This window comes from Pan paniscus, chromosome 6, assembly GCF_029289425.2.
Source record: "Pan paniscus chromosome 6, NHGRI_mPanPan1-v2.0_pri, whole genome shotgun sequence".
In the NCBI taxonomy this organism is placed as follows: Eukaryota; Metazoa; Chordata; class Mammalia; order Primates; family Hominidae; genus Pan; species Pan paniscus.
In genome coordinates, this window is record NC_073255.2 from 144951764 (window position 1) to 144976962 (window position 25199).

Below are 25199 nucleotides of genomic sequence, written 5' to 3' on the forward strand. Positions count from 1 at the left end.
CTACAAAATAAATGAAAAGAGGGCAAGATGAAGTATCTTGAAATCCTAAAGTATAAATTCTGCTCACTAGTTCAATGATGTCCATATGCCGCAGAATCCACAAGCACCTGTGGCTGGAGGAACTGGAGGGCCCGAGGTGGCCTATCAGGATAGGTTGAATGGTACCCATCTCAGCATAAAACTGGCACTTAGATTTGTTGATCTCCATGTGGAGTGTCTCATCTATATATGGCACCAGGACAGTGAAAGGCAGGTAGGACAGCCCACTGTTCTTTCGGATTAATAACTCACCATTCCAGGAGGGCTGAAAACATCTCCCCGCATCTTCTGCATAGGGCGACATTCGCTAGCATGGCCATTGCAAAAGCAGCTTCCCCGAACAATCATCTCGTACAGAGCATAGTAGTATTTATCAAGAGAATCATTTTGCCTCCTTCCAAGCAAAGTATCCCCAAGGGTGTGGAGCTTGGTAAAGTTTATCCTCAGGTTTGTCAATGTCACAAGGTCTAAAGAAAGGAAAATAATGAATCAAAGTGAATTTGAGGTGCATCAGTTCAAGGGATTCTTCTTGACTGATATACACTTAATATACTATAGAAAAGCGATTACAGGCCCGGTGTAGTGGCTTGCGCCTGTAATCCCAGCACTTTGGGTGGCCGAGGCAGGAGGATCCCTTGAGCTCAAGAGTTCAAGACCAGACTGGGCAACATGGCGACACCCTGTCTCTACATAAAATACAAAAATTAGCTGGGCATGGTGGCGCATGCCTGTAATCCCAGTTACTTGGGAGGCTGAGGAACAAGAATTGCTTGAACCCAGGAGGCGGAGGTTGCAGAGAGCTGAGATCACACCACTGCACTCCAGCCTGGATGACAGAGCAAGACTCCGTCTCAAGAAGAAAAAAAGAAAAGCAATTACAAGGAATATGCCAAACATGAAATTTTTTTAAAGCTGATATGAAAAATATAAAGGAATTCATACCTTGGATGTAGGGGCTATAAGGGTTTTCAATTTCAAAACTGGGATCCAAAACTTTTAAAACAACCTGTAAAACAAATATAGATAAATTTATAGTATATTACCTGAAAACGTAATTGTCAAACACACTCTTTTTTTTTTTTCAAACCTCCCAGGCCCAAGCAATCTTACCACTTCAGCCTCCCAAGTAGCTGAGATCACAGGCATGCACCACCATGCCCAGCTAATTTTTAAAGATTTTTGTAGAGATGGGGTTCTCCCTATGTTGCCCAGGCTGGTCTCGAACTCCCAGGCTCAAGTGATCCTCCTGCCTCAGCCTCCTAAAGTGCTGGAATTACAGATGTGAGCCATCACACCTGACCGTGAAATGCACTCTTACAGAAGAGACCCTGATCTTACAAGAAGGCTGAGCCATTGCTTCCCAGCTGGCATAGAATACAGATTATCACTTGGGTTAGCATATGAATAGAAGTACCAGGAGCAGAAATAAATGAAAAGTATTAATCAGTAATTTCTGGCTCTTTATGTACAAGTGGTTCATACAGGCAGAAAAGTCAAAGAGAGTGCTTATGCTGGGTTGGGATGGAGTGACAGACAATTTGGCAAGCCATGATCAATTTGGATTTGGTGGTGAATTCTGGAGCTGTCTTCTGCCACTAATTCTTTCTGCTCTACCTGGCAAAATAGTGCCTGTTCAATCCCACTCACTCCAACCTTCTCTCAGGCACCAGCTTTGCTCAGAGGGATGTTCCCGGCAGATTCCCCTGGGGTGGTGGTTTACAGAGCATAGGGATGAGATAGCTAATGTCAGGCTGCTGCTAGCTTACAAGGCTCCTTTGCAAGCATTAGAAATGGGTGTTCCTTCTTCTGGGTGCCCGGGGCCATGGTGCCCCGTTATGTGTTATCCCATGCCCACCTTCAGCTGAGCACTCTTGTGCAGGATTGCTTCTAAAAATGTATTTAGTATTTATTTGGGACTCATTTCAATTTAGACACTTTCATTTTTAAAAAAGCAACAGCCCAACTTACATTACAGTAAACACTATAGAAAGTTTTTCATTTAAGTTAATTATACTTTTTAAAAGTTTAATTTATACAAAATAAATACAAGGAAGGAAATGCTACCTCTCCACCTGTTGAGGGTTCAATATCTGAGTATTTGGAGTCACAAACAATGTCTCCCACTCCCTGGGCCTGGCCAGATGTGATGTTAGGAAAGGAAGTGGCACAGTCTTTTGCAAAATATTTGAACACTTTCCAGTTGTGTCCATAGTCTGTGGAACGTTCAACTAACATTGCAGCAGGCCGAAAAGTCTAGGAAAAATGAGTAAAAGTTGGCACATTTCACAAAGGCAGATTTTATTATCAACTTCAGATTGAATATTTGTATTTTCTAATTCCATTTTTAAAAACTTTAGGTGTATCTTTTTGTTGTTTGTTTTGTTTTGTTTTTGAGACAGGATCTCACTCTGTCGCCCAGGCTGGAGTGCAGTGGCATGATCTCGGCTCACTGTAGCCTCAACTTCCCAGGCCCAGGTGATCCTCCCACCCCAGCCTCCTGAGTAGCTGGGACTAGAGGTGCATGCCACCATGCCCAGATAATTTTTTTGTAGAGCCAGAGTTTTGCCATGTTGCCCAGACTGTTCTCAAACTCCTGGGCTCAAATGCCCACCTCAGCCTCCCAAAATGCTGGGATTATAGGTGTGAGTCACTGTTCCTGGCCAGGTCTATCTTTTAAAATCTACTACACAATACACACACCACAGTCTCTTTTCAGTATTTATGAGTACACACTTTGTCCTCATAATCTAATTACATTGTAAAAATGTTTATGGCTTTGTGAATTATTAATTGAAGAAAGATGGCATATAAATGGAAAAGCTAATGTAGTTAATATTTTACAGCAATTTGTTGTGATTCTCTTTGCCAAGCATGCTTTTCCTCTGGCAAACTCTTATATATCCTTCAAACCCTATCCATGAAGTTTATCCTGATTCCCCACAGCAGATTTAGCCTCTTAAATTCCCCAGCATTTTAAATCAATCATCCCGCTAATTCTGTACTTATCACTTTGTATTATAATTTTCTATTATATTTATATGTTTGTATCCATGACTAGATTGTGAGTTCTTTGGAGACAAAGACTGGTGTTTTTTTTTTCATTTTTTAAATTTCATATTCATTTTTTCTTACCAAAACGAGCATAAAGTCTGACATCAAAATTAGAATTTTCCTGAATGATTAAAGAAGCACTATAGCACAATGATTTTCTCTGTCATCTGACTAATCTTAGTAAAGACTCTTTTAATTTTTCTTTCCCCTTGATTACAACCTTTCCATATTTACCTAAATAATTTCCAGTTCTTGCCCTTTTCTCCCAAAAATTATCTTTATAGTTCTTATGGTTCCTATCACCTCAGTACTAGGAGTTTTCCTTTTCTCTGTGTCTTCTAATTTTTTTAAAAAATCATATAGTCATGGTCATTGATTTTTAAAAAGTGTTTTTTTTTTTTCTTCATGTAAGAGTCAAAGCTCAGGTGGCAAAGGTCAAGTCTGAACTTATTCTGTTTTGGTCACTGCAAGGAAGCAAGGCAGTGAAATTCCAGATAAACACTGAGCGTTTAGGGAATAGATAAAAGAGGGGCAGCAGGCCTATTAGTCTATACCTTAAAGGTCAGGATAAGGTGGCTGAACCGAAATAATGCCTCTAAGTCCAGTCTGATGCTGACACGATCAAGACCTAAGGAAGAATCCAGAAAGAAGAAAATCAGTGATTTTGAGAGACTTCTGCTTATCATGTTAATTCCCCATTGTGGCTTATCTGTAATAAAATCTCTTTGATGCCACAAGGCTGACGATCACTCTTCCCAGTCTGTTGGAGTGGTATCCCATGCCACTCCAAGCCCAGGAGGTATGCAGAGCAAGATAGGTTTCACCCTGACTGTGCCCACATCTGTGTTTTAGTGGCAACACACATGGCCACTATGTGGCAGCATTACATATGACCAAGGGAGTTTCAGGACATTTGCCCTAGGTGGAAAGAGAGAAAGAGAGGGTTCATTTCCTTGTGCTGAAATCTTGACTACACATAAACATGAGCTAGCTAGCCAGAGGGTGGTAAAAACCAATGCACCCCTTTCTTCCAAGAGCTGCTACAGTCATTTGAACTAGAATTTCATTGTCACCTGGCATATAACACAGCTTGGAATATTCCCCTTGGAGTGGGGACCTGTGGGCTCCTCTGTGGCTGAGGCGGTGGTAGAGGTAGGCTGGTCAATGTTTTGCACTGAGCTAATTATGATCCATCTCTAGCAGAGATGTGGGGTATTAGCCCTAACCTGGACACAAAAGAAGCCCAGATCTCTCTAGAGCAGCACTGTCCAACAGAAATAAAATATGAGACATGTATGTAATTTTAAATTTTCTAGCAGCCACATTAAAAAAGGTAAAAAGAAACAGGTAAATTTGTTTGTAATAATATACTTAAACCAACATATTTAAAAGTTATTTTGACATATAATCAATATTTTAAAAATTAGTGATTTTTTAAAGACAGAGTCTCGCTCTGTCCCCCAGACTGGAGTGCAGTGGCAGGATCTTGGCTCACTGCAACCTCTGCCTCCCGGGTCAGGGGATTCTACTGCCTCAGCCTCCTGAGTAGCTGGGACTACATGCTTGCTCCACCATGCCTGGCTAATTTTTGTATTTTTAGTAGAGACAGGGTTTTGCCATGTTGGCCAGGCTGGTCTCAAACTCCTGAGCTCAAGTGATCTGCCTATCTTGGCCTCCCAAAGTGCTGGGATTACAGGTGTGAGCCACTGCACCCTGCCAGAAAGTCAGTGATTCTTTATTATACATTTTCTCCCAAAACTATGTCTTAGAAGTCTGGGATGTTTTTACACTTCCAGCCCATCTCAATTTGGATTAGACACATTTCAAGTGCTCACACAGGACAGTATGGCTCCAGATGACAGCGGCTGGACTACAGTGAATCGGGGTTCAGCCTAGAGTTCTAGGGTGAAAAGCTTAGGTACGTGTTTGCTGCTGAGTGGGCAGCCACATTGCAGGCTGAGTGTCAAGGGTCCTAACCCTTTCTAGGAAAGAGATCTGTCCCTCTATCTAAGGTGCTTGGTTGAGAATCCTTGCTCTATGTCATTGGCTTGGACAGAGTGACATTCCCTTTGTGAGGAGATGTGGAACAAATGTTAGATGTGGGGGTCAAAACAGCCATTAAGCAAAAATGGCACCATTCATCAGGAGGACAGGTGGCTGTGGAAAAAACACCTCACATTCATTAAGGAGAGTCCAGCTGGAGATCAATAACTAGGATCCAAAATGAAATGGCATTTAGTAGACACAGTCAATCATTGGTCAAGTGGATGACATAAATAAAACAACCTCATATTATGCTTGCCCTAAACTATCTTATATATTATGATTATTCCCACACTCCCTTCTAATGGTCTAAAATCTCCTAAAGGAAATACATTCAGGAGTTTGTAGAGAATAGAGGAATTATAGTCCAAAGTGCAACACATAGCAATGTAGTGAATGAAATCATCTTGTGGGGGTTAAGGAAAACTGAAGAGTTCCAGACTAGTGTTAAAGAAGGGTCATCAAGAGTAGGCAAGCCTGCATTAGGAAAGTCCGGCCTGGATGGACATACATTTGGGCACATGAGGCCCATGGCTGGGGGTGGGACATGAGGATCCCTGATCAAGTCCACATTTATAGTGACCATCTAGGAATCTGGATGGTCAGCGGCAATGTAGGCTCAATATCGCAATTGTTCATAAAGAGAGAAAGGCATACTTCAGTCCGTAGCCAGCTATCCTTTCAATTCAGAGATTTTACTTTGGCTTACAGTAAGAAGCAAAATGTTCTTTTTCTCTTTGCCTTCATGTGTTGAAGGAAAAAGCACTTGGCGCTAACTCTCAGACTTCCCCTGGCATTATTCATTCAGTTTACATCAGTGTTTTGTATTAGGCTTAATTTATCAACACTTCATAAACTTTCTTCTTCTTCTTATTTTTTTACAAAGAACAAAAGGATGCAGAGATATTTTCTTCCACATGGAAAGAGTGAAACATTCTGAGTTATGTGCTTAAAATACATTTTGATTTTCCTGTAAAGGAAAGTATTCTTGTTAAAATGAAAATAAATTGTATTCTTATATGGGTCTCTACATTCTTGGAGGATACTGTTCCATTCCAATATAATACTTTGCTGTGACATTATTAAAACCATACAAGGAAGAGGATGTCATATTAAAATATTGAAGAAATAAACAACTGGAAAGGAACTTAAATCATACCATTTTCAGATTGCCACCATTTCTTTTCTCTGTCTGGTTCAAAACTTACAATGACATTCTCAATGGTGTGGCTGTTGGGTTGGTCATACGGATCATATGGAAATCTAGAGTCACAGATGAAGCATTTTTGTTCCCCCTGGAAAACACCATCATTAAAATTAAAAATAAAAATTGGAATTACATATTGTTGGGCTAAATTAAAGGCAAGCTGTACTTACTATATTTGTCTTCCAAACTGGCTAAAAATAAAAGGCAGAGGAAATAACAAGACATCAAAATGCCTATCAGTAGGTGCCTAAGTACAACAATAAACTATGAACTAAAATTTTATAAATTTATACATTTGGAATAAAAATGCAAATTTATGTAAAACTAATTTTCTGTCATATAAGAGGAAGAGGATCTGGAAGTTATTTTAAACTGTACACAACTAATATGAAGAAATAAAAAATTAGAAATAGACCTCTTAGAAGGTCTTAGTGAATTGGAACTAGTTTTGCTTAGGATTTTTTTGTTTTTTGAGACAGAGTCTCATGCTGTCACTGAGGCTGGAGTGCAATGTTGCAATCTCCTGGGTTCAAGAGACTCTCATGCCTCAGTCTCCCGAGGAGCTGGGATTACAGGCATGTACCACCACACCCGGCTATTTTTTTGTATTTTTATTAGAGACAGGTTTTCACCATGTTGGCCAGGCTGGGTCTTGAACTCTTGGCCTCAAGTGATCTGCCTGCCTTGGCCTCCCAAAGTGACGAGATTACAGGTGTGAGCCACTGACCCCAGCCTGCTTAGGATGGATTTTTGAAGGTTACAACAGCAAAGGCTGGCCTTTGAGTTTTCTTAATTTAATGCATCTACTTGCAGCTATACTTGAAACTCCTAAGGGGCTCTGTAAGGATTTCCAAAGCACTGTCAGTGGCCTGCAGTTATTCCTGGCTAATACTCAGAGGACTCTGAAGGAGCTCTTTTGCAAAGCTTCTGGGAAGCAGGGGCTGATCATTATAACCTTCTGTGCTGGAAATTGCGTACAACAGCATAGGTGCTCAGCTGGTGGCACTCAGTGCACGTTGCTTGTATGTCCTAGCCATGGCTCACAAGGCCCAACATGATCTGGCCAGGGCCACCTCTTTGCCTTTATGTCTACTTGGCTTTTCACTCTCTTGACTCTGGCTACACGTGCTTCTTGCTATTTTTTAAGCACTTAGAGTCAGAAGAGTTCAAGTTGTTCTTCCTCCCAGCTAGTCTTATCTCTTGCTCCTTCCCTTCTTTCAGGTTTCTGTTTGAATGCCTTCATTTCAAAGAGCCTTTCCCTGACTACCCTATTAAAATGCCACCATCTTTTCACCCCCATGGCCCTCTGCCACTCTCTATTTTTTGTCCTGCTTTATATATTTCCTAAGCCCTTATCACTACTTGAGGCTATATTATACAGTTGTTGGTTTATTGTCTGTCTCTATAATAAGAATAAAAACTGAATGGGGCAAGGACCTGGTTTTGTTTATTGCTGTATCTCCATTACCTAGAATAGTGTGTGGTACATAGTAGATGTTCAGTAAAATTTATTAAATGCAGGATGATTTTAATGATTATTTCAGCTACAGTCAAAACAAATCAATCCTTCGAGAGATTCATATAATCAGTGTATCTTAGCATCACTGGTCACTATAGGCCTTATTGTTGAAGAAAGCCAAAATGCCTTTTGAAAATTAAGGCAAAATGGATCTAAATAAATTTTGCATAGGGGTAGGCCCATCCCAGTGACCAGTAGAAGCTTTGTGATTCTATCAAAAGTGATGGTCTTCAAATAATTTCCAATAATACTATGGAAATTACTTGAGAAAATGTTTAACTTCAGGGCTTGTGGACCATTTTTTGGTTAACATTTTAGAAGTATAATCTTTGATGAGGTTGGCTTCAGAGGATGCTTAGTTGTGGCCGCTAAATGTGAGTTCCATCTTGGATAATTTAATAGGTCAATGTTGACTGGAAGCTTCTGAACAAAATGTTTTGCTTGGTAGCTCTTTCTTAGATAACAGATGGGAAAAAATCATCCTCCATGCTGCGTGAATGTTTGTCTAGACCAGTGGTCGTAGCCCCTTCTATAATACACTTTGTCAGCCTGAAATATTTTGAGGTTTTTTTCCAGCTCTAAGCTTTCTAAGATTTCTGTCATTCTCTAGACAAAAGAAGCCTCCACAGTTGGAATTACTTCTATTTTTGGTGGTATAACTTTGAGATACAAGAACACCAATTTCTAATTATCATCAGAGTATGTTGGCTCAGGCAACAGTAAGCAAATGCCAGTGGGAGAACAAGATGGCTGGCGCTCATATTGGAAAGTGGCGGTGGCTCATGCCTGTAATTCCAGCATTTGGGAGGCTGAGGCAGGCGGATCACTTTAACCCAAGAGTTGGAGACCAGCTTGGGCAACATAGTGGGACTGGTCTCTATAAAAATACCAAAAATTAACAGGGCATGGTGGTGCTTGCCTACTCCACCAGTAGGTGGAGTAGCCTCCCCTACCTGGGAAGCTGAGGTGGGAAGATCACCTGAGCCTGGGAGGTTGGGGCTGCAGTGAGCTGTGATCATGCTACTACTGCATGCCAGCCTGGGTGACAGAGCGAGACCCTATCTAAAAAATAAATAGAGTTGAGAACCAATTCTTTGTCCAGAGCACCTGGACTTAGTAGTCACCTGGCCTAGAGTTGAGCAGAACTTCCACCATGTAATTTCCTTGCACATGCAGAGAATTTGCTTTCTTACACAAGTACTTCCCAAACTTAGAACAGTGATATGCACCCAAGTATTGTCTCCACTTATTTATAATAGTCACCTTTTACTAGAAACCAATTTGAATACAAAGCATTTCCCAGAGACTTAAGCAGTTGCTTTAAATGAACAATACATGGAAAAGCCTGGACCACTAACATTAGGCTTATGTCCAACTTCCTTCCTGCACATCCTCTCATTTATGGGGTGGACGTGATTACCTCAGGGTTTTCGGTAGGGACGATACTCAGATGACCTTGGATGCTTGTTCTGTTCCCAGTACATGGAGAGGAAAAGAAACCTGAAAAGCCACTTATCCTTTTATAAAACTGATCTTTAAGGGGAAAAGGCACAAAACTATGTTCACATTGGGAATTTATGATTTTTAGACAGTATAACTTCCAAGTAGTATTATGTTGGTGTACAATCAATTCAAAGTTCTACACCTCTTCCATCTCAAGGCAGAGCAATGAGGACTCATGTTCAGCATAATGGCAGCAGGCCCTGATGAATCTTCAAACTTCATTAAATGAGTCAATTAGGTTTCCTCTATGGGAGTGGCTAAGGTAGCCAAGTAGACTAGTAAATTTTATAGCAATTCCTTACAAAGACTAACCAAAAAGACTTTTATGTCTCATTCTGAAGGTAACAGGAAATGGAAATTAAGCAAATCTTCCTTATTTTTGATTAGTTAAGGTTTCCTGGACTTTGAATTACATGAGAGTTGGCTCTCTGTATCTGCAAGTTCCATATTTGTGGATTCAACCAATCAAGGATTGAAAATATTTGGGAAAAAATCACAACAATAAAACAATAACAGGGTAGGCCCAGTGGCTTAGCCTGTAATCCCAGCAACTCAGGAGGCTGAGGTGGGAAGATCGCTTGAGGCAAGGAGTTCGAGACCAGCCTGGGCAACATAGTGAGACCCTGTCTCTAAAAAGACAAAATTAAAATTAGCCAGGTGTGGTGGTGCATGCCTGTATTTTTAGCTGCTTCAGAGGCTGAGGTACACTCCAGCCTGGGCAACAGAGTGAGACCCCTGTCCCTAATGAAATAAAAATAAGATAAATAACAATATAACAATAAAAAGAACACATTTTAAGATGTAGTGTAATAATTATTTACATAACATTTACATTATGTTAGGTATTACAAGTAATCTAGAGATTATTTAAAGTACATGGGAGGATATAGGTAGGTTACATGTAAATACTATGCCATTTTAGATCAGGGACTTGAGCATCCATGGATTTTGGTGTTGGGGGAAAGGGTCCTGGCACCAACGCCCCGTGGATACTGAGGGACAACTGCACCAGTGTCTCCATTGTTTAGAAAGGAAGTTGTCTCCTTTAATGTCTGAGTAGCCCCAGGTGTACCTGGAAAAATCTACATCATTGATTAAATAATGTCCCAGCAAATAAACAAAAAGCCAACCCACCTCCAGGTAACTGAGGATGCAGTATTTCTGGGCTCTGCTCAGCCCACAGGTAGAAGAAGCCGTAAGCTGCATGTTCCTGCCCACCAGGAGATCACCAGTGGTGGGATGACAGGCACCCCTGTTGCAGTCATCTTGAGCTTTTGAGTAACTGAGCCACCCTTGAACACAACAGAAATAGCTTACACGGAAGGCAGTCTAAGGACAGCACAGGGCCTGCAGAAATGACTGGTTAAGGGGGAAAGTTATGTATTTATTTAATATTGGCCAAAGATGTATCAGACTTTTAAGTTTATTAATAGATGACAAATGGTCCCTACTTTGCTTGCTGGGTGGCATGAGGTGTAATACCTCTTTGAGTCTTTTGAAATCTGTATTTCAAAATACAGATTTGGATTAAAGATAAATACTTCTAAAATGTGTTGAACTGAACTCCATATCAGCAGGATTCTCCATCAAAAAGAGATACCGAGAACAATACACTTGAAAGATACTGCATTCTGTATCCCTTTCTTATTTACAATGGACACCCGCATATGAAAGTCCAAGAGATGCTTCCATGAAACTAAAACGAACAAAACAAAACTCTTTAAAGTTGTTTAATCTAGCATTTCCCAAATTTATTTCACCATGGAAGGCATTTTTTATTCAAATCAGGTTAACATTGTGTGCAATGCTAGGAAAACACTTGGGAAATCCTAAACTCAATTTTGTTTAAGTGTCTTCCAGTCTTAAAAACCCTATGAATTTTGCCAGGCACACTGGCTCATGCCTGTACATCTCAGCACTTGGGAGACTGAGGTGGGAGAAGTGCGTGAGGCCGGGAGCTCAAGACCAGCTTCTTCAATATAGTGAGACTCCCATCTCCACAAAAAAATGAAAAGAAATTAGCCAGGCATGGTGGTTCATGCTTGTAGTCCCAGCTACTCAGGAAGCTGAGGCTGGAGGATTGCTTGAGCCCAGGTATTCAAGTCTATAGTGAGCTATAATGGTGCCATTGCAATCCAGCCTGAGTGACAGAGCAAGACCCTATCTCAAAAGCAACACCAAAAACAATCCTATCATTTTGGAAGTGGGGAGGTCAACATGTCTTTCTTAGAGATTGAATTTAAAGTTAAATCTCAGGAATTAAGTTATAAACCCATATAATCAAATTATTCTGGAAAATTTCATAAATTACCTATATAGTAGAGCATACATGGTTTTGTGTAGACAAATCCTAACATAACGTTTGAGAACTATCAAGTTAGATAAAGAAGGAAACAAAGGAAACTCTACATGCAAATGAGCAAGCATTCTAATCATTCCAAGTTAAGATAACTGTTAAACATCTATACGGGCATGAGGGGCAAGTAGGGTCATCTGAAATAGTTCTTTCCATCATGTTATCTAATACACTTTGGTAAGCAATAATTTATTAATGGATTGGTTAATTGTTGGGAAGATTGAATAAAACAAAGTGGAATCTTACTGGGGGTTAAGATCTAAAGTTAACACACAAAGTTAAACATATATATAATGAGTGTCTACTGTATTTTGTGGGTAGCTACTTATGTTACAGGAAAGGGGTCCCGACCCAGACCCCAAGTGAGGGTTCTTGAACCTCACACAAGAAAGAATTCAGGGCGAGTCCATACGGTAAAGTGAAAGCAAGTTTATTAGGAAAGTAAAGGAATAAGAGAATGGCTACTCCATAGACAGAGCAGCCCCAAGGGCTGCTGGTTGCCCATTTTTACAGTTATTTCTCGATGATATTCTAAACAAGGGGTGGATTACCCATGTCTTCCCCTTTTAGACCATATAGGGTAACTTCCTGATGTTGCTATGGCATTTGTAAACTGTCATGGCACTGATGGGAGTGTAGCAGTGAGGACAACCAAAGGTCACTGTCGCGGCCATCTTGGCTTTGGTGGGTTTTGGCTGGCTTCTTTACTGCAACCTGTTTTACCAGCAAGGTCTCTATGACCTGTATCTTGTGCTGACCTCCTATCTCATCCTGTGACTTAGAATGCCTTAACCATCTGGGAATGCAGCCCAGTAGGTTTCAGCCTCATTTTACCCAGCTCCTATTCAAGATGGAGTTGTTCTGGTTCACATGCCTCTGACACTTATAGAAATAGTTTTTTTTCTTTTAAAAAACTATATATGAAAAAGACAATATTATTTTATTGTTAATTCAATTAAAGCATTAGAATCCTGTTTGATTCTGGAGGCCAAATCTAAGCTCTAGTTTTCTCTTTATTGCAATTCAAAATGATAGTGATAATTTTGTAGATGTAAAATAGCCTCTAGATGGAAGGGCAGAGGACCTAGAATGGCTAAAACATTTTGAAAAAGGAAAATAAAGGCAAAGGAATAGCTCTATTCAATATGAAGGCTTACTATATAGCTATAATAAAGAACAGACTGCGATTTTGGCAGAGGAAAAGACACCTAGATCAATGGAACAGAATAGAGAACCCAGAAATAGACCAATAAAAATATGTCCTACTGATTTTTGAGGTGCAAATGCAACTCAATGGAGGAAGAACAGCCTTTTCAATAAATGGTGCTGGAGCAATTGGATCCACAGCCAAAAAAAGAAAAAGAAAAAATGAACTGCAAGCAAAACCTCACACCTTATATTAATATTAATTAAAAATTCAGCATAGACTTAAATGTAAGCTGTGAAACTATAGAGCTATGAAACTCATATAAAACATAGAAGAAAATCTGGCATTTAGGGCTAGGTGAATAATTTTTAGAATTGCCAAAAAAAAAAAACATGATCCATAAAAGGAGAATTTAGAAAATTGGACCGTGTCAAAATTAAAAACTTTTGCTCTGAGAAAGACCTTATGAAGAAGTGAAAAGGTAAACTATGGAGTAAGAGAAAATACTTGCAAACCATATATCCAACAAAGCTCTTGTACTTACAATTTAATAAGAGCTTTCAAAACTCAACATTGAAAAAGCCAATCAAATGAGCAAATGGCAAGTGACATGAACAGAACACTTCAGTGAAGAAGATACACAGATGGCAAATACACACATGAAAAGAGGTTCAACATCATCAGCCACTGGGGAAATGCAAATCAAATCACATTGAGATATCACTACACACCAATCAGAATAGCAAAGATAAAAATAGTGATAACACCAGATACTAGAAAGGATGTGAAGATCCCGCATACCTTGCTGGTGGGAATGAAGAATGGTATAGGCACTCCTAGGAAGAATATGGTAATTTCTTACAAAACTAAGCAGGTACTGATCAAGCAACTCAGCAAGGGAACTCTTGAGTATTTATCGCAGAGAAATTACAACTTATGTTCACACAAAAACCCTATACAAATGTCCACAGCATCTTTATCTGTAATAATAAAAAACTGGAAACATCCAATGTCCTTCACTGGGTGAAGGGTTAAACCAAGGGTGGCACATCTGTACCATGGAACCTAGCAAAAAAAAGTAGTGAACCATTGATACAAGCAACAACTTGGATGGATCTGAAAGGAATTGTGCGGAGTGAAAAAAGGTTATGTACTGCATAATTCTATTTGTATCACATTACTGAATGACAAAATTATAGAGATAGAGAACAGATTAGTGGTTGTCAGTGGTTAGGAAGGCAGAGGGGGAGGGAGGTGGATGTGGCTATAAAAGGGTAGTACTAGGGATGCTTGAGGTGGTGGAACTGTTCTGTATCTTGACTGTGGTGATGGGCACATAGATCTATATGGTGATAAAATGGCATAGACTCAAATACACGCACACATGAGTACATGTATAACTGGTGAAATCTGAATAAGGCCTGTGAATGACATCAGTGTTGATTTCCTGGTTGTGATATCGTGCTATAATTATATAAGATGCTATGACTGAGAGAAATTGGGTGAAGGGGTATATGGTCTCTCTCTGTGTTATTTCTTACAGCTGTGTGTGACCTTACAATTATTTCAAAATAAAAAGTAAAAGAGACAAACAATCCCCAACCCCCATCAACTTCTGGATGGTAAACCAAGCAAATCCCAGACTCTAAAAATACACATGTGACATGTTCTAGCTGCTCTTATACACTTTATCCTTGAGACATGAAAATTTATGCCAAGCCTTATTTCAGTAGACAGGAGTGACAGGGATGGGCCTATAATAAAAAATAATAACCATACAGTGAAATCAGCTTGGTTTCTTTTCAGTTTTCTCTATTTAAAAAATATAATAATCTTTTCATGAACTTGTTTTACATTTAATGGCTTTCTTTCCTTCAGTTTGACCTCCAAAATCGCCTATATGGTTATTGAAAAAACCGTGTTATTTCTCTTACTTAAACATTATTCACATGAACTATTAATCTGGTCATTTTGTATTATTAGGCATGAAACAGACATGGATCATAAGTTCTACAGCTAAGAACATGATAATGTCTCCACCCACACAAGTTACTAAATGACACTTTGAACAGGAAATTTTCTATTCTCAATCTCAATGTAAAGATTATTATTCTAAAACAAGGGCACATTTCTTTCTCTTCTGAGATAGCTATGTGAAGAAAGCTAGCTCCATTGGACACTTTCTGTTTTGTGGTATAATAAATGGTTAATGTGGACTTTTATTTAACCAGCAACCCACATTCATATTTTGTTTGTTTGTTTGTTTTCCGGAATTGGTATCTAGGATAAATAGCTATTCAGAAGTTTGGACTCCAATAGACCAAAGATTTTTAAGGACAATATCAGGTATAACATTTCTGTTGATGTTACATGTGAATAAAAGAAGACTTCCCTTCCAGGGATTTATACTTTTAGACAAGTTCCATCCTGGATTTTTTTTTAATTGGAATTGTTGCCTTAGAGATTTAACATGTTTTTATAACCTGACTTGGCCAAACTTGTTTTCGTCAGAAATTTTTTTTCAGAAAATATATTCCAGGACTTAGGGAAATTTAACTATTATTCCTGTAACATTATAAGTGCAAATATGAACTTCTTGTCTAAAATATTTGGCAAAAAGTGACTAGAAATGTAAATAGTTAAAGTTTCATGCCTGAACATAGACTAAGCAATATCCTTCCTGGGATGAAGTTTCCAAATGGCAAATCACATTAGCAACGGGTTGGAATTAATTCAGAAAATAAACATGTTTATGTCTTTTGACAATCAACACGTTCCTAAAAAATGACGCAACCTGAAGATAGAACCTGAAGATAGAATGTTATGAATTTTATGAATGTTATGATATTCCAAAATGAATTTAGGAGATCTGGTCATTTAAGGAAAATATACAGTAAATTTTCTGTAAAGAATTGTTTTATAGAAATTACTGTTACTATATAATTTCTCTAGTATTTCTGCATGTTGTCATAATTTTCTCAAACACATGAGATGCTTTCTCACACTTTAGAGTTCACATCAGAGCTTTAGAGGATGTAAACACATGTTTATACGTTCATGCAGATTATAATGGGTGAGAAAAAATACCAAGAATGCGGCCTGGCACGGTGGCTCACACCTGTAATCCCAGCACTTTGGGAGGCCGAGGTGGGTGTTTCACCTGAGGTCAGGAGTTCAAGACCAGCCTGGCCAACATGGTGAAACCCTGTCTCTACTAAAAATACAAAAAATTAGCTGGGCATGGAGGGAGCACCTGTAATCCCAGCTACTCGGGAGGCTGAGGCAGGAGAATTGCTTGAACCCAGGAGGTGGAGGTTGCAGTGAGCCGAGACCGCACCATTGCACTCCAGCCTGGGCGACAAGAATGAAACTCTGTCTTAAAAAAAAAAAAAAAAAAAAAAAAAAAGAACGCATGTACATAAGGTTTGCACTTTGCGTGAAGTTCCTAAAACCTATGGGGCAGTGCACTTTTTATGATTATTTCTCCTTATATTGCTCAGTCAGAAGATAAAACTAAGTGTTTAAATAGGCTGCAGTATTTATGTAAGTGTCTATGTTCAAACTATCAATGGGAAAATTCCCAAGCTGATGATATGTAGCTAACCTGCTTGGGAGTTTGACCATCGGCAACTCAAGAGGTTTGGTTAAGGTCAGGGCAAGCTTATATTTAGAAATGTACGATTGATTGCAGTGAGGTCTTTTCCGCCCAAGCTAATTTAGTTGAGAAGATTGCTTCTCCAGAGAGAGGAGTCCCCTAATTGAGGAGGGCTCTCTCAGCAACTGTGGATCGGTTTAGAACTTTTGCAAGATGTTAAGTAAGATATTCTATATAAAGGCTGGGGAGAAGGTAGAGTGATCCTCAGTGGTGCCTTCTGATTTTGGATATTGGTTTAGTTTCAAAGAGAACATGTAAGGCAGGTGCAGGTTAAAATAGCTATTTTTCTGAATGAGACCAGTCCTGGGATGTGGAGGATGAACTGAGGGCTCCAGATGAATGACAAGTTTCTGTTCCCACTGGGCTGTGGCTCACCTCTCCAAGGCAGGGGATTTTCAACAGAGAACAAATGAGTGCTTACCATCTGGACTATTACCAGCAAATCTAACTGGAAAATTACCTCAGGGTTGGAAAATTGTGAAGAAAAAGAAAAAGGTGAGATTCTGAAGGTTTGTTGTCATGAAGAAATTCAGCATAAATCTTTGAAGTGAAGATTCTAAGCAATTTAGTTAGTACTCAGTAACAAAAGCAGGCCTGTTTTCGATGTAGAAAAGTCAGATCAAAGAGAGTAATTGTTGGAAACATCTTCTCTATGATTAATGCAAATTATTCTCAGCTTATTAAAGACAGCAGGAGCATAGAGAATTTGGCCTTTTAGCTTAGAGCTGCTGCTTACTTAGAAGAGGGAATTTTGCCTGTAACTTCTTCACAAGACCTCATTGCTGGGATAAGTGTTACATTGAAAGCATAGCTATTAAAACAATTAGATGCATTGTATTTGTAAATTAAGACACTGAAACTATTCTCTGTTCTTTAATATTTTACTTATCTGAAGATAACATTCCATTAAAAAGTGATAGAAATAGCTATATGTGGATACTAAACATGTTGGAGTGGAATTTTTCAGTTGCTTGACACAATTACACAATAACAACAGAATAGCTACATAAGCATACAGCACTATAGAAGACAGAAGTGAATATGTTTAAAAACTATTTCCACTAAATATTTTAGGACAGTGCAAGCAGTAAATAGATTTTGACAACGAATACTCACCAATGTGCAAAAAAAGGGTCAGTTGAAATTGCATTCTTTTGTCAGGAGATGATTAAATTCAATTCTACTGGGTTAAAAAAAGGTTAAAGTCAATCACTGATAGAAGAAATAATTGCCATCATCACATGTTATGTAAAAGTGCTTAGAGTTATCGAATGGTTCTTATGCTTTAGACAGACGAAATAACCACACTGTCCAGATCCTCAAAAAATAAGAGTGCATAAACATTTTAACAAATATTTGTTTGCTCTTAATGTTTGCCATTTTTTGAAATCACAGAATTCAATTGTTTGTGGGAAATAAGAGGAAACAAATATAATTTCCTTTGCATATTTTAATTTTAACCTACTTTTTGCCCATTCTTATTTAGAAACTTTTTCTTCTAAAAATTACACAGTTAATACATACTTATTATAGAAAAAGTAGAATATTCAGACAGGCAAAATGAAGAAAAATATCACCTATAATACCACCCCAAGTGGGTCATGATTGCACCACTGCACTCCAGCGTGGGCAACAGAGCAAGACACTGGGGATGGAGGGAGGCCCCTCTCTCAAGAGCCTTTTCTTCCATACTTTTTCCTTGCACAAATAATTTTCAAAAATAATATCACACTGTTTTCTTATTTCGATCAATACATTCCAGGCATCTTTCTGTACTAACAAATTCACTTTTAATTAGTGATATTTTATCAAGATTAAGATCCCCTGGAGTCTCCTATAAAGCAAACTTGTGATCTTCTTCTTTGTAGATTTGGCCATGGCCCTTGAGAGAGAGGCTTCCCTCCATCCCCAAGTTACCATTGAAGAGAGTTCTGATCCAGAGTGGAGTACATATACACTTCAGTGGGTCTGGAGAAAAGAAGGTAAAATTTGTAATGGTTTTTTTTTTTTTTTCCTTTTTTTAAGACAGTGTCTCACTCTGTTGCCCAGGCTGGAGTACAGTGGTGCAATGGTGGCCCAGTGCAGCCTCAGCCTCCTGGATTCAAGCTGATTCTCCCACCTCAGCCTCCCCAGTAGCAGAGACTATAGGCATGTGCCAGCATACCCAGCTAATTTTTATTTTTTGTAGAGATGGAATCTCATTGTGTTGTAAGATGGACACCAGTATTTTTAATTACTGCATAGTATTAGTCTGAATGTAGAAACTAGAATTGATTTAATGAATTCTCTATTGGTTGATGTGTACTTGGTTTATAATATTTTCCTATTATAAATATTTCTGCTAAATCTTTGTTTATAGCCTTATTCACTAGGATATAGTAAATGGAGCAGAAATAATGAGCCAAAGAGTATATGTGTGTGTGCATATAACCATATATGTATATAAAGATTGTATATATATATACATACACACATGCACATATACAAATATACATATGTATATGTATGTATAAAGCTTTTGATGTCACTGTCAAACTACCATGCAGAAAGTTTGTTCCAATTTACACTCTTATAACCAGACTGCGAGCACTGCTAACATGAGCCCTTACCAACATGGAGTATTATTTTTAAATATCTGTCAGTTTAAAACACACACACACAAAAAACCTCATTATAATTTATTTGAATAGTAGGAAATATAAAATCTCTTTCACGTATTTTCAAGTGAGACTATTTTTGCACATTCTACCTTCAAGGCTTTTCCTGGTGAATCCGTTACCCTCCTACTCCCATATTCCCAGTCCCTGCACATGCACAGTCCCTGCGCTCCAGCCTTAGCACTCCAGTTTCTGTTTTCTGAATCTTCTTCACACGCTGTTTCCTTTGCCTTGAATGTCACCCTCCTAAGCCCAAATGTCAGCCTCCCTATGAAGTCTTTTTAGGGTGTTTTGCAATGCCTGATTTTAGGCAAATATCCCATTCTGTGACTCAGGCTCTTTATGAAGCCTAGGGTTCACTTTGGAAGTCCAATGCTGGAAAGTGACTCACTGAGAAACAGTCCTCCCATAGTACCTCCATCAGAATGAGCTCTACCTGTTGGAAAAGTCTGCAATCTTGGGCTAATGGCCTCATACGAAACCTTGTGAAGACCTATAGGAGAATCCAGGTTGCAGCTATAAGAAGGTCCATTCTGTATAGGCCACCTGAACCTGCACAGGAGCTTTTCTAGGTGGTACTTTCTTACTGCTTTTTTCTCACAGGCAAGTCAGGAGCTTGGCTTCTGTTCAGCCGCCCAGATACACTTCTGATAAATGAAATATCTAATCCTGATGCTGTCCTGTATTTAGCACTGCCCGTGTGCTTCATTCTGTCTGGAAATGCAAAATGATTGGCATTATGGTCATTTAATAAGAATGGGCATTATTAGCAAAGTTTGAAAGTATGATTCTCTATAACCAAAGAAACTGAATTCAGTGAGATGACAATCTCTGTGAATAGCCTACGATTCACGGCTTGTAATGATCTAGGCTCTGAGTTGCTGGGGTAAAGTGCTACATAGGATATATCGTGGCATTCCTGCTTCTCTCCAATGGAGAACCTATTCACAGGGCAGAGTCCAAAGCAAAAGACTGTTTCCAGCTACAAATGATGGGCTAATCTTTTCCTACATCGGACAGGTGGGAGTGAGGCAGACTGCCGAATTCCCAGGACTCAGATTTAGAAAGACAGGAGGTGGAACTGTAATGCTCAGTGCAGGAGTAAAAGAACAAGCAGAATGCCTTTTGCAGAGCATCTGGGGGAACAAAGCTTCCTCAGTATCACAGTTCACCACATTTCTATGATAAAAATGACCTGCTGAAAATTTCTTCAGTCCATATGGGAATTCTCTTCAAGCAACAATACAGGTCATGGTACAAAGACTACTGGACTTCCCAGTGTACATCAGCCAGGTTTAAAAATGACCTGCCGCAAAGGAGCAGCAGGAGGAGTCAGAAACAGATCCCAAATTGAACTAGAAGAGATACAATTTCCTTATTGATAATTGGTTAAGGATTATCACAGTTGCTATGTGAAGAGATAAATGACAGAATCACACAGCTTGCCAATAATTCTGTTAGATCAGCAGGTCACAGCCCTGGATGCAACTGAGAATCACTTGAGAAGATATTTTTAATGACTTCCTTTTTGAAATATTTATTTTTAATTGTGGTAGAAATACACCTACATAAAATTGACCATCTTAATCATTTTTACCTGTACACTTCAGTAGTGTTAATTACATTTACATTGTGTGCAACCAATCTCCAGAACACTTTTCATCTTGCAAAGTTGAAACTTTGTATCCATTAAACAAGAAGTCTTCATGTCTCCCCCAGCCCCTGGCAGCCACCGTTCTACTTTCTGTCTCTATGGATTTGACTACTCTAAGTATCTAACATATGTAGAATCGTACAATATTTGTCTTTTTTGTGACTGGCCTATTTCACGTAGCATAATGTCCTAAAGGTTCATCCATGTTGTAGGATGTGTCAGAATTCCTTTCCTTTTTAAGGCTGAATAATATACCATTTTATGTACCTGAGGAGATATTAAACTACCAATGCTCAGGCCCAACTCAAACTAATTAAGGCAGAATCTCTGGGGTGGGACCCAGGTGTCAATGTGTATAAAACACTCCCTAGGGGATTCTGAGATGTAGCCAGGGTTGAGAACCACTGATGGCTTGCCAACACCTAAAACTGATTAATTTGCCCCTCACACTTGCTCTGCTCCTGGATTCCCTTCTAAGAGAAGGGCATAACCCAGTGCTTTCCAAACTTTACTGCACATTAAAATCCACCAGGGTTTTGTTTTGTTTTGTTTTTTTGAATCCTGATTCCCGGGTCACATTCCATACCAATTACACCACAATATCTGGGGTTAAGGCCCCGACATCAGTATTTTTAAAGATTCCAGGTGATTCCAATGGGCAGCAAAATTTGAGACCCACTGCATAACCATGGACCAACTGTCTCAGACTAGAAACTTGAGGGTTACCTTTGATTCCTCCTTTTCTTACCCTTCAAATCTAAATTCTTCTCATCAAGCCCATTTGATCTTATCTCCTTAAACAGTGGTTCTCCAAGTGTAGTCCATGGACTTAATAAGATAACCAATTCATCCTAGTTTGCCTGGGACTTTTCTGATATTCTCATTGCAAATCCCCAGGTTCGGCAATCTCTCTCAGAACCAGGCAAACTTACATGGTTGGTCACCCTACCAGATGAGCAGCATCAACATCATGTGGAAATGCCAATGATCAGGGCCCAGCCAGGGACCTACTGATTCACAGACTCTGGGATGGGGCTCAGCATGCTGCCACGTGCCCTCCAGGTGAGTCTGATGAACGCTCAAGTTTGAGAACCACTGCCCTAAGCAACTCCCAAGTCTTTGCACTCCAAAGACTGATGGCTCCTCAATAGTAAGACTCTGCAGGCTGTCGTGTTGGGGTGAGCACAGGACATTTGGCAATGTTTGCAGACATTTTTGGCTGTCATAATGAGAGGAAGATGCTGTATGGCAGACACACCTGAAAGCAATAACTTAAGCAGACCCTGAGAATGACCTGTGTGTTTAGAGTTACAAGCTAAGGAATCCGGGAGTAGCCAACCTGAAGATTCATTCCTTATCTATCAGGAACATCTGAACCCCTGGCCCATTCTATGGAACACAGTCGATACAGGGGATCGAGGCCCTTTGTTTTGTTGTAAACAAAGGTTGCCAGGTGGAGGTTGTTAGAGGGAGGGTGCTCAGTGAAAATGCTGTATGAACTGCATGACTTTTACAAGCAGGAGCGGTTCTCCAGTCCAGCCTTACATACAGCCATGGGTCTGCCCTGTGTATAAGTCCCCTTCAATAAACCCTATGTCTTGTTCGCTGACTCCAAGTCCCTTCTTTGGCCTCTCAAACATGGTGCCATCCCTACTGAAGTCAATAGGGTTCTGGCATGACAGACGCTACTGGCATTGAGTGTGTAGAGGCCAGGGATGCTGCTAAGTAAATATTCTACAATATTTCTGGGCCCTACAACATAGAATTAAGCATCCTAAAATATCAACAGTGCTGAGCTTGAGAAACTTTCTCAGTGGCTTCAGTGCCCTTAGCTATGGGCCTTATCATCTCAGCCCTTATTTCCCAAAATCACTCACCTCTAGTCTTCCTCCCCATTTTCTATTTCCCATTTTAGGAGAGCTAAGCTCCAAACTAGATAAGTATTATAATGAATCTGGCAACCTCCAGAAGTTCTGTTATCTGAAATCACCTATCCAGTCATTATAAAACCCACAGCTGCACATACAGCGCAATTTCAGAAAATGTGGTAACCTTGTGCATGCCTTCCTTCATCAAACTATAAGTTTAATTGGTACTGCTTTTCGGGTTGGTTTACCAGAGCTGATATTGGAGAGCCTCTCAGGGGCTACATGGCACTTTTTTCTTGTTAAATTCATCAGTGAGTTTTACTAATATATGTAAAAGTGATTAGGACTAATAAAACATTTTCCCTCCTTTGGATGAGATATGTATAAACGTATTTCCAAAGGTGCTGGGTGCATTTTGGTAGCTGTTTAATGAATGCTGCTAGATGACACTGGTCTTAAAATGTATTAAGTGTTGCAATAAACAGTGAAATATATTAGACTGAAAGTAACTTTCTGGCATTGCTAATTTATTTAATTTACTGACCATTCACTTATATTTGCCTCATCTGCTCTCACTTGAAGGCTGCAAAGAGTTTACTCTTTTTTGTCAAAACAATTTGGATGAAACAGATGAAGAGAAAAGGGCCATGTGGTGCCCATTTGCCCAGCTCCTAGAACCACAGGTGCATCGTGTTTGATAAGAGCCTCTCTGCAGGAAAGACATGCATTCCGCTCCTGTTTCTACTACAGCACCTTTCTTCTGCAAATTGTACAGTAATTTATAACACAGAAGATAATTATAAATACATTTATATTAGTCCTTAAGACTTTTTCTGGCGCACAAATAATTGTCTATAAAGTGACAGTTCTCAGAAATCTTGTATTTAACTTTCCTTTGTCTAACTTTTTTTCATGTTATGTCAGGACTCATTAGATATTTCAACTGTTTTGCCTAAATTTCATCATAGTGAGGAATGCAGAATACAGAACTATAAAGTTTACTTTTTTTTTTTTTTTTTTTGGAGACAGAGTCTTCCTCTGTCACCGAGGCTGTAGTACAGTGGCACATTCTTGGTTCACTGCAACCTCAGCCTCCCATGCTTAAGCAGTCCTTCCACCTCAACCTCCTGAGTAGCTGGGATTACAGGCATGTGCCACTACGGCTGCATAATTTTTATAGAGATGGGGTTTCGCCATGTTGCTCAGGCTGGTCTTGACCTCCTGAGCTCAAGCAATTTGCCTGCCTCGGCCTCCCAGAGGGCTGGGATTACAGGCATGAGCCACCATGCCCGGCCAAGTTTATGTTTCTTTTAGTTATAGCAGACTTGCTTTTCTTAAAACAATATTTACACATATCTAGAACATTAACAAAATATTTTGAAAATATGGGTAGTTCTAATGCATTTAAACTTTTATAAGTTGTCATAAGTTTTATAACCATAACAAAAACAAATTTGCTGAAAACACAATACAGTTGTACATTTCAACACTACATCATTTGAAGCTCCCTTCAAGGTACAGTAAGGCTCAAGTTGTTGGCTTCATATCACAATGCACTAACATCAATTTTCCCATTGGATACTGTTTTATGTTGCAATAACCTTTATTTAAGTGTTATTGGACTATCATTCTGTAAAAGTAATAGTAATCTATGTGCTAATATGCCCCATTTCTTACTTTATGACAACTCCACTTACCCCCTAAATTCTAATACCTTCATTTAATCCATAAATATGCCAATTTGCTAGTGAGAGAGCAGGCAAGACTTACCAGAATTTGGGAGTCTTTGTGGAGAGGTTCAGGCAGCAAACGGGGCATGTGAAGACACACCTGAAAGTTAGAGCCAGTTTATGTAGAAAACATTCTCCCCGAGGCACCTAAAAGTAGGGAAAAAAAAAGACAAGAGGTATTCCAACGCCTGTCAAAAAGGTGATTTGTGAAGTCACTTAAGTTTTCACTTATACACACACACACACCCACACACACAAACAGGGAAATAGAGCTCAGTTTTACAGCAAATATTTTTCTTGTTTTCTCTAAAACCAATTTTAATAGCCAGGAATAATGCACAGACATTTTGTTCCCTGTTTTATTTATTTTTTTCTGGTTCATGTTTTAGCGGTCATTTTCAGACAGCTTGATACTTACCAGCTATAAAATGTGCAGAATTAGATGGGCTTGTTTCTCAGGAATGTGAGACCCCTGACTCCATCCCAATCTACTTTCAGGCGGACCAGGTGGAATAGTTTCAGATGGGTTCCCAAGGCTCTGACCAGTCCTAACTGGCTCAAGATCATCTTAAATGGCTCGTAGATTTCTGTTTACCTTGTGATTCGGCAAGTACAACTAATCATTGTGGGAATGGCAAGTTTAAGTGGTTTTGGAATCCATGTGGTTTGAAATTTCATTCTCCTACGAGGAAGGTTTATAGTATAGAAATGAACCTACAGCAATCTTACATTTTATTCACTTGTCAGTGGATTAATATCTCCATTTCAAA

At 39.3% G+C, this 25199-nt stretch overlaps 1 protein-coding gene across 3 annotated transcripts in view; it reads right to left on the reverse strand.

Annotated features, from left to right (window-relative positions):
* LAMB4 (laminin subunit beta 4) overlaps positions 1-24525 on the reverse strand; it is a 106506-nt gene extending 81981 nt beyond the window's left edge. For 2 of the 3 annotated variants that reach the window (XM_034964769.3, XM_034964770.3), the window contains exons 1-8: positions 24470-24525; positions 17637-17700; positions 10497-10654; positions 6293-6428; positions 3645-3718; positions 2104-2292; positions 982-1045; positions 292-506 (exon numbers count right to left, since the gene is read on the reverse strand). In XM_034964769.3, coding sequence (XP_034820660.2) covers positions 292-506; positions 982-1045; positions 2104-2292; positions 3645-3718; positions 6293-6428; positions 10497-10654; positions 17637-17670 — 870 coding nt within the window. In that variant the 5' untranslated portion in view covers positions 17671-17700; positions 24470-24525. Of the gene's footprint in view, positions 1-291; positions 507-981; positions 1046-2103; positions 2293-3644; positions 3719-6292; positions 6429-10496; positions 10655-17636; positions 17704-24469 lie in introns of all 3 variants that reach the window. The other variant, XM_057302932.1, reaches the window with a different exon arrangement.
* Positions 24526-25199: the final 674 nt, after the last annotated feature.